Consider the following 9,722-nt stretch of genomic DNA (forward strand, 5'->3'; position numbering starts at 1 on the left):
CACCGGACTTCTTCCAGTGTGGTGGGAGTCAGGCCTGAACCTGGTTTGCCTAATGGCTACGCAGGCGCACTGAGGGTATTCTTTCTTTTACATTTATTTTATATATTTATTTTTCCCTTTTGTTGCCCTTGTTGTTTAACATTGTTGTGGTTATTGATGTCGTTGTTGTTGGATAGGACAGAGAGAAATGGAGAGAGGAGGGGAAGACAGAGAGGAGGAGAGAAAGATAGACACCCGCAGACCTGCTTCACCACCGGTGAAGTGACTCCCTTGCAGGTGGGGAGTTGGGGGCTCAAACTGGGATCCTTCTGCCAGTCCTTGAGCTTTGTGCCACATGCGCTTAATCCACTGCGCCACTGCCCAAGACAGCCAGAAATGGAAAAGAGTGACAGAGGGAGAGAGACATAGAGACCTGCAGCCCTGCTTCATCACTTGTGAAGCTTTTTCCTCCTGCAGGTGGGGACTGGGGGCTCGAACTTGGGTCCTTGCACATTGTAACATGTGTACTCAACCGGGTGCACCACCACCCGGCCCCTGGTTGTTCTTCCTTCCTCCCTTCCTCCCTCCCTCCCTCTCTTTTTCTTTTTTTCTTTCTTGCCAGCCAAAAAAGTTTTATTTTCATATGATGGAGAAAGGGAGAGACATCAGAGTACTTCTCAGCTCTGACATATGATGCCAGGGACTCAACCTGAGACCTCAGGCCTGCAAGTCTACTATACTTCCCCAGCTTTTTTTTTTTTTTTCCATCCCAGGACCACTACAGTTCCTTTATTGGACAGAGGCAGAGAGACCTTGAGGAGAAAAGAGATACACCTGCAGCACTGCTTCACTTCTTGTCAAGCTCCCCTGCTGCAGGAGGAGAATGAGGGCTTGAACCTGGGTCCCTGCAGATGGGAAAGTGTGCACTCAAGCAGGTGTGCCACCACCTGGCCCCAATTTTTGCATTCTTTACATTTCAGATAGAGAGGGAGACAGAAAGTGGAAGAGTCTTAAATTATTAAAAATGGAGATTGACTACCTAGCCATTTTGCTTCCAGATGTATGAAAGGCACAGGCTTCCTATTCCCAAGGAAACTGAATTAAAAAGAAGTGTACACATTAAAAAGTATTAAATCGGGAGTCAGGCAGTAGTGCAGCGGATTAAGCGCACGTGGCACAAAGCACAAGGACCAAAGTAAGGATCCCGGTTCAAGCCCCCGGCTCCCCACCTGCAGGGGAGTTGCTTCACAGGCTGTGAAGCAGGTCAGCAAGTGTCTATCTGTCTCTCCCCCTCTCTGTCTTCCCCTCCTCTTTCCATTTCTCTAAGTCCTATCCAACAACAACAACATCAATAACAACAACAATAATAACTACAACAACAATAAAAACAAGGGCGACAAAAGGGTAAATAAATATAAAAAGTATTAAACCAAAAGAGAGAGAAAGAGAGGAAGAGACAGCACGATGCTGCTCCATCGTGTATGGAGACTGCCTGGGAACCACACCATGAATATTGAGGTCCTGGGCTTTCTCTATGGCCTGAGCAGGGAGGAGGGAGGTGGGAGGAGGGAGGAGGGACAGAGAGGACTCTGCAGACTTGCCTGCAATTCTGCTGCAGAAGGTAGCGTCCCTGGACCCTAGGCTTCGAGAGAGCAAGTATTAAGTCTTAGAGCCAGCAAGTACTAAGGCATATTTACCAAGATTACCAGAGACTCATTAAAATCATTGTGGTGTAAACCAAATATAAAATACATTATGCAATAATTAGGGGAAATAATGATTTATTTTGAATATCTCAGGAGCATTGTGTTAATGGATCCTCTCTCCAACATCCATGAGCATTAGACATTGGCCCATTCTTAAAACATGCAAAAGGACATAAAGTTTGAGCTTACTGTTTGAATCATTCCCATTCTACATGCACTTAAAAAACCCGTGATGCTAATTTAGATAACATCAAGCCAATACAAACTGAAAAATAATAAATGAGCTGGGTTTATCTTAGTTCATGTCTACCAAGTAATACATTTACATGTACTAACGCCTTTGTAAAAATTATTAATACATTTGCAACACAATTTTTGTGTTGGCATTATATCAGTGTTCCTGGGTTATCAAAAAAGTCAAATAACAGGATCCCAATGTCAGGACAGAGATGGTTTTTTATAGTTAAAATAGAAAAGTTATCTTTTAAAGTAGTAGAAAAGAATCTACTTCATAAATATATACAGTGTCTGGCTTTTATTCGGTTGTGTTTTGCTTTGGCTACACACAGGAAGCATTTCATTCCTATTGTCCTAGATCTTATCTGACACACAGGTACTCTGTGCCCTTGGGTCTTCATTTCATGCGGTTATAGAGACTAAGGTGTTTCTTAGGATGTACCATTTATAGTGGCTTATTATATTCCATAGCCTGCACTAGAGATAGGTGATGCGATAGAAAATACACTGTGAACATTTTTTTTTCTTCTTTGGGTAAGACATCACCATTTTTTTTTTTCTCTTTAAGATCAGGATTACTTTCAGGCCATACAAAAATACTCGCGACTCTCACAGTGTCACAAAAGAAGTGTGTTGCCTACATCACTTTTTTTTTTAATTTAAGAAAAGATTAATTAACAAAACCATAAGGTAGGAGGGGTAACTGCCTACATCACTTTTTAAACATAGAAAGCCACTTCTGAGAAGATGATCTGTGTTAGAAAAACATAATGTGCTTTGTTTTTGTGCCAATTCATAGGAACCATTGGCGATAGCATCCTGACCACATAGCACGCTAGCTCACATGCACACAAATACCTGACTTTCGAGTAAGACAAACCACAGGTGTTGCCCATTGCCTGCGCCTCTAGTGCTGCTCTGAGCTGGTTTCAATGCTCAGAGTCCCTGTCACCATCAACCAGCGCTTCTCAAACTTGAGTGCAGGTTATGATGACACGGGGGGGGGGGGGGGATGGCTGAAACAGAGCTGTTGTCACCACGCTGAGTTATCTTCAATTCACAACAGCTTTGGGGTGAAACTAGAAAATTGGCATCTCTAGCAAGTTCAGGTGATGCTGGTGTGGCTCTGTGGACCACGACTTGAGGGCCACTGTCACAGAGGGTATTTGCTGAGTTCTGATAAAATGATGCAGGTGCCTTAAAATGAACAGGTTATTCAACTGTCAGAATGAATCTGTCCTGGACTTAGACCTCACAATTTCCACAACAGAGTAAAGACTAGATTGGCCCAGATTATTTCACATTCTCTCTCAGTTCCTCTGCTTCTCCATCAAGTCAGTGCCCACACTTGATACCCTAGTCCCTGAGCTTCTCTCAACACCTTTTCCCTCTTTTGTGATTCCCTCTTACTGGAGTTCAGAGAAATAGTTAATCCCAAGGAAACCAGGACTGGGTTGTATTCATTCTGGCAAACATTCTAAGACATTCCTAGGCTTTGACTGGTCCAAGACAACTAGGCGCTGCTCCTGAGAGGAAATGGTGCTTACTGGTACAAAGCTAACCTTGTTTTTGAAAAATGATGGGCTGCCCCACAAAACAGAGAGAAGAGCTACAAAATGTGTATCCCACAACTCCTCACGCAACAGCTCCCCCCCGCCAAAAAAAAAAATTTCAGTCTTACAATCTGCTTCAATTCCAATAAACAAATAAGCTCCAAAACCTCAAGACCATGTCCTGGTTCTTGGCTCATCTACTTTTAGAAACAGCATAACATTAAAAGGAAACGACCCATTATCCTTCTAGTGCCTACTCCCATCCGTCAAATACCTACCTCTTAAATAATACTGCTTTCAAATGCTCTGTTTATCACAATGATTTAAACATACTGAAGCCCCAGATTTAGTCACTTTCTTTCTTGAGGAAAGGAAAGAAGACAATAGTATGGTGAATGAAGCAAGAGGTGAGTTCTGACCTCATGTTGAGAGATGGCTCTAAGCACAAGTCTGGGATTAGTGCAATACATTCTAGGGCAGATGACTGAGGAGACACTGATGTGTGATGATGCCACCAAAGCCTTCCTGTCTTGCCAGGTGCCTCTAGAGGCACTTGTTAGCCTCCGAAACAAAAGACCTGAGAAAAGAAAAGGCTGAGTCCTACTCCACCTGCTTCATGCTCTAGAGAATTATCTGTGTTTGTCAGTGTGACGTGACACAGGTCACTCTCCTCCCAGGGGCCCTTGGGAGACCCTGCAGGAGGCTAGACCTTCTCCATCTCAATCTGTTGCTGGTAGTGCCGAGTGTGCCGCTGGCCAACGTTCAGCTTGTACACGGAGCTCTTGTGCTGGCACCTGCGGTAGCCCCACACTGCCCCAATGGCAGCCAGGAGCAGCAGCAGGCACAGGACAGTGACAATGGTGGCAATGATGGGCCCTCTACTGAGGTTGGGACACTCATCCCCTACACACGGCTGCAAGGTTGGGAGAAGCTCTTCATTCCCACGTGGCCCAGGGCCTTCCTGCTCCAAGAAGTCTTCAGACAACAGGTATGGGAAACTATCCTGGACCTCAGAAGCAGTGGTCTCCATTGGAGTCTGGGTGGTTGTCATGATTGTTGGGAGGATGTGGTCAGGCATCTGCTGGACAGTTGTTACTGTCTTCAGGGTGGAACTGGTGAGTTCTGAGGGTAAGGTGGCCATGGGAGGCCTCTCTGTGGCAAATCTCCAAGGAAAAGTTGACTGGTACTTGGTCAAGTCACCATTCTCCTTGCTGGGGGCCTCTGTTTCAGACACATTAATGGGTCTGAGAGCCAAAGCTTCTATATCTTGCAACTGATGTGGAAAAATCGAACTATGGGTCATGTCGTCACTTGGTGTGAGGGTAGTGCTCCTGGAGTTCTTAACTTCCACAAGAATGGGTTGATTGGAAGTAACCAGAGCACTTTCTTCCAGTACTACTGACCCATCTCCCTTGTCCTCATCTTCTTCTCCTTCGGCTTCTGTCTTTCTCCAAGCCCCATCAGTCACAGGGTAGCCATCTAACCAAGATTCATCACTGCTGCTCACCATTGAGTCCCCTGCCTTGCTGTCATTCCTGTCCACAAATGGCCCTGAGGGATCATCAGTGGTGCTATAGGTCCCCTTGGTTTCAGCTTCACCCGGGGCCAGTGTGACACCACTATGTTTGTCGCCGGTAGGAAGCTGTTTCTTGGTGTCATCGTCCATCTCCTTTTCCAATTCAGGTTTGTGGAAAGGTTCAGCAGGAAACCAGAATAAGTACTTCTGGTTTAGTTGGGATCCTGACAGGTCTGTGGGGACACTGGTCCCAGCATTGGGCAAGCCTGTCGTTGGTACCAAAGCTGCATCCTGGAATTTGTCTTCTCTCCCTGAAGAAACAGAGACAAGAGGGTCCTGTTTAGGAGCTTCCTCGGAGGCCTGTCCCTGACCCCTGTCCTCCTCTGGCTCTGTCCGGGAATCCTCCATGAGCTCCCTGAATGATTCGGATCTGTCATCAGGGAAATTATCTTCATAGTCAATATGTGCTTCAGCTTCATCTGGAAAGAAAGAGGGAGAAACCCTCATTAGGTCCAAGGTCATAGAGCCAGTGTAGATCCCAAGAAAAGGACATAAAAAGCATAAGAACTGGAACAGAGGCAAAGAAACTGGAGAAATAAAATAAAACGGATGAGCGTCACAGATAATCCAAAGATTCTACACATAAACCGTTACAGCTGACATGAGGTTATCAGGGTCGCTAGCTAAAAAAAGTTAATACGTAGGAATATTCCCAGACAATACCTTGGGTCCACCTGCATGTTAGCTGTCAAGTTCAGGCAAAAACTAGTAAAGTCATGGGCCCCTTGGAATATATCTAAAATAGATCTACTAGCTTTTCCAAAATGAAGACCCCAAATCTTCATTTGCACTATGCTAGCCTTTAGGTTCATGATTAGTCAACAATTTGTTCTGCTTTATATCTTTATTTATTTATTCCCTTTTGTTGCCCTTGTTTTATTGTTGTAGTTGTTGTTGTTGATGATGCTGTTGTTGGATAGGACAGAGAGAAATGGAGAGAGGAGGGGAAGACAGAGAGGGGGAGGGGAAGACAGAGAGGGGGAGAGAAAGATAGACACCTGCAGACCTGCTTCACCACCTGTGAAGGGAACCCCTGCAGGTGGGGAGCCGGGGGCTCGAACCGGGATGTTGTTGTTGTTGGATAGGACAGAGAGAAATTGAGAGAGGAGGGGAAGACAGAGAGGGGGAAAGATAGACACCTGCAGACCTGCTTCACCACCTGTGAAGGGACCCCCTGCAGGTGGGGAGCCGGGGGCTCCTTGCGCTTTGCGCCACCTACGCTTAACCTGCTGCGCTACCGCCCAACTCCCTCTGCTTTATATCTTAACTCTTTTTAAGCCACCAGGTTCCAGATGCTACCATGATGCCAACTGGATTTCCCTGGGCAAATGACCCCACCTCCCCAGAGTCCTGCCCCACTAGGGAAAGAGAGAGACAGGCTGGGAGTATGGATCGACCTGCCAATGTCCATGTTCAGTGGAGAAGCAATTACAGAAGCCAGACCTTCCACCTTCTGCACCCCATAGTGATCCTGGGTCCATACTCCCAGAAGATAAAGAATAGGAAAGCTTTCAAGGGAGGGGATGGGATATGGAGTTCTGGTGATAGGAACTGTGTGGAACTGTACCCCTCTTATCCTATGGTCTTGTCAATATTTCCATTTTATAAATAAAAATTAAAAATAAATAAATAAAATATAAATAAACAAAAAAGCCCATGTAGGAATATGGGGCTGGGTGGTGGTGTATCCAGTTTTGTACACCACCATATTATGTGCAAGGACCTGGGTTTGAGCTCCCACTCTCCATCCTTCATGAGTGGTGAAGCAGGCCTGCAGCTCTCTCTCTTTTCTTTCTCCCTCTATATTTTCCTCTCCCCTCCCCTCTCAATTAATATCAAAGAAAGAAAAATGGCCAGCAGGAGTGGTAGATTTATCATACAGGCAGTAAACCCCAGTGATAACACTGGTGGCAATATAAAAAATAAAATAAAAGGGAGTCGGGCGATAACACAGTGGGTTAAGCGCAGGTGGCTCAAAGCTCAAGGACCATCGTAAGGATCCCAGTTCGAGTCCCTGGCTCCCCACCTGCAGGGGAGTTACTTCACAAGCAGTGAAGCAGTTCTGTAGATGTCTATCTTTCTCTCCCCCTCTCTGTCTTCCCCTCCTCTCTCCATTTCTCTCTGTCCTATGCAACAATGATGACATCAATAACAACAAAAACAGTAACTACAACAATAAAATAAAGGCAACAAAAGGAAATAAATAAAAATAAATAAATATTTTAAAAAATAATAAAATAAAAACTTAGGAACAGCTCTACTGAAAACATGTAAGATTTCTACTTGGTCTGGTGTAAAGCCCTGCAGAGAAAAATGAGAAATACAAGTGAATAAAGGGACATACCATGTTTGTGTAATGGAAGCTGTAATATTAAGTTGTCAATTCTATCCAGACTGATATATAGAGAATTAACACAGTCCAGTCCTGACAACAATAGCAAACATTAAATATGCTGATGCTCAAAGTTGTGATAATACAAAAGATCAAGAATGAAGAAGGCAAAACTGAAAAGTAAGAAAAAATGATAGCGGATGTATACCATAAGATTTTACGACTTGCTGTAAAACTGCTGCCTTGTGGTCCGGGAGGCGGCGCAGTGGCTAAGGCACTAGACTCTCAAGGATGAGGTCCTGAGTTCAATCCCTGGCAGTACATGTACCAGAGTGATGTCTGGTTTCTCTCTCTCTCTCTCTCTCTCTCTCTCTCTCTCTCTCCCTCTCTCCCTCTCCCTCTCCCTCCTCCTATCTTTCTCATTAATAAATAAATAAAATCTTAAAAAAAACCTGCAGTTCTTTTTTATTGGGCGGAGGAGAGTAATGGTTAGTCATTGATATATGTGTAAGATTTTTTGGTTTTCTGCAAAACAGTCATGCCCCCAGCCTATGTCCTCCTCCGCCATCATGTACCAGGACTGAAAGCCCCCTATTCCCAGTCCCAGAGTCTTTTACTTTGGTGCAATACACCAAATTCAGTTCAAGTTCTACTTTGTGTTTACCCTTTCTTCTCATCCTCTTCTTTTTCTCTTTTCATAAAAGATTTTATTTATTTATTAATGAGAAAGATAGGAGGAGAGAGAGAGAAACAGAGAGAGACAGAGAACAAACTCTGGTGCATGTGCTGCCAAGGACTGAACTTGGGACCTCATGCTTGAGGGTCCAATGCTTTATATACTGCACCACCTCCCAGAACACCCATTTCTGCTCTTATTTCTCAATTTCTGTCCATAAGTGAGATCATCCCATATTCATCCTCCTCTTTCTGGCTTATCAGACTTAACATGATTCCTTCAAGATCTATCCAAGATGAGGTGAAGAGGTGAATTCAACGTTTTTTAAATTTTATTATTTATTTATTTATTTATTATTGGATAGAGACAGAAATTGAGAAGGGAGGAGACAGAGAGGGAAAGAGACAGAGAGACACCTACAGCCCTACTTCACCACTCATGAAGCTTTCCCCCTGCAGGTGGGGACCAGGGGCTTGAACCTGGGTCCTTGAGCACTATAATGTGTGCTCTTACCAGGTGCGCTACCACCTGGTCCCTCAACTTTTTTTTTTTTGCCTCCAGGGTTATCATCACTGAGGCTCAGTGCCTACACTACAAATCCACTGCTCCTAGGGTCATCTTTTCCTTCCCATTGTTGTTGTTTTGGATAGGACAGAGAGCAATTGAGAGAGGAGAAGACAGAGAGGAGAGAAAAACACCAGCAGACCTGCTTCACTGCTTGTGAAGCGACCCTTCTGCAGGTGGGGAACTGGGGGCTTGTACCGGGATCTTTGCACTTCGTACTATGTGCGCTTAACCCAGTGTGCTACTGCCCAACCTCCAAATTCACCTTTTTTTTTTTTTTCAAATTCACCACTTAAAAAAAATATTTATTTATTCCCTTTTGTTGCCCTTGTTGTTTTATTGTTTTAGTTGTTGTTGTTACTGATGTCGTCATTATTAGACAGGACAGAGAGAAATAGAGAGAGGAGGGGAAGACAGGGGGAGAGAAAGATAGACACCTGCAGACCTGCTTCACCACTTGTGAAGTGACTCCCCTACAGGTGGGGAACCAGGGGCTCAAACTGGGATCCTTAGGCCGGTCCTTGAGCTTTGCACTACCTGTGCTTAACCTGCTGCACTACTGCCCAACTCCCTATTATTATTTTTACCAGAGCACTGCTCAGCTCTGGCTTATGGTAATGCAGGGTATTGAATCTAGGACTTTGGAGCCTCAGGCATGAGAGTTTGTTTGCATAACCATTATGCTATCTGCCCCACCACAAATCCACCATTTTTAATAGCTGAGTAGTATCTCATTGTGTATATATACCACAACTTGCTCAGCCACTCACTCATCTGTTGTTGGACACCTCAGTTCCTTCCAGGTTTTGGCTATTACAAATTGTGCTGCTATGAACATAGGTATACATTAGATAATACTCGAGTACTTTTTAAGACTGGCAGTGGCTGAAGCATAGGTAACTGGGTGAAACTAACTTGAAGAAGCCTTGTTCATCAAAAGTCATCATGAAGAGAATTAAAATGCAAGTCCCCTCCTAAACTACTTGCTAGTTCAAAATCGAAGACACGTGCAATAAATGTAATCTCCAGAGGGTTTGCATCCAGAATTTATAAAGACATCCAAAAAAAAAATCATTAAGTAGGCAGACAATGATAAAAA

General features: G+C 44.3%; 1 protein-coding gene across 2 annotated transcripts in view; it reads right to left on the reverse strand.

Annotated features, from left to right (window-relative positions):
* Positions 1–2,632: 2,632 nt before the first annotated feature.
* Positions 2,633–9,722, reverse strand: part of SUSD5 (sushi domain containing 5) — a 76,963-nt gene continuing 69,873 nt past the window's right edge. For both annotated transcript variants that reach the window (XM_060180542.1, XM_007524049.3), the window contains one exon: positions 2,633–5,470. In XM_060180542.1, coding sequence (XP_060036525.1) covers positions 4,179–5,470 — 1,292 coding nt within the window. In that variant the 3' untranslated portion in view covers positions 2,633–4,178. The remainder of the gene's footprint in view (positions 5,471–9,722) is intronic.

Source organism: Erinaceus europaeus, chromosome 21 (genome assembly GCF_950295315.1).
Source record: "Erinaceus europaeus chromosome 21, mEriEur2.1, whole genome shotgun sequence".
NCBI classification, from domain to species: domain Eukaryota; kingdom Metazoa; phylum Chordata; class Mammalia; order Eulipotyphla; family Erinaceidae; genus Erinaceus; species Erinaceus europaeus.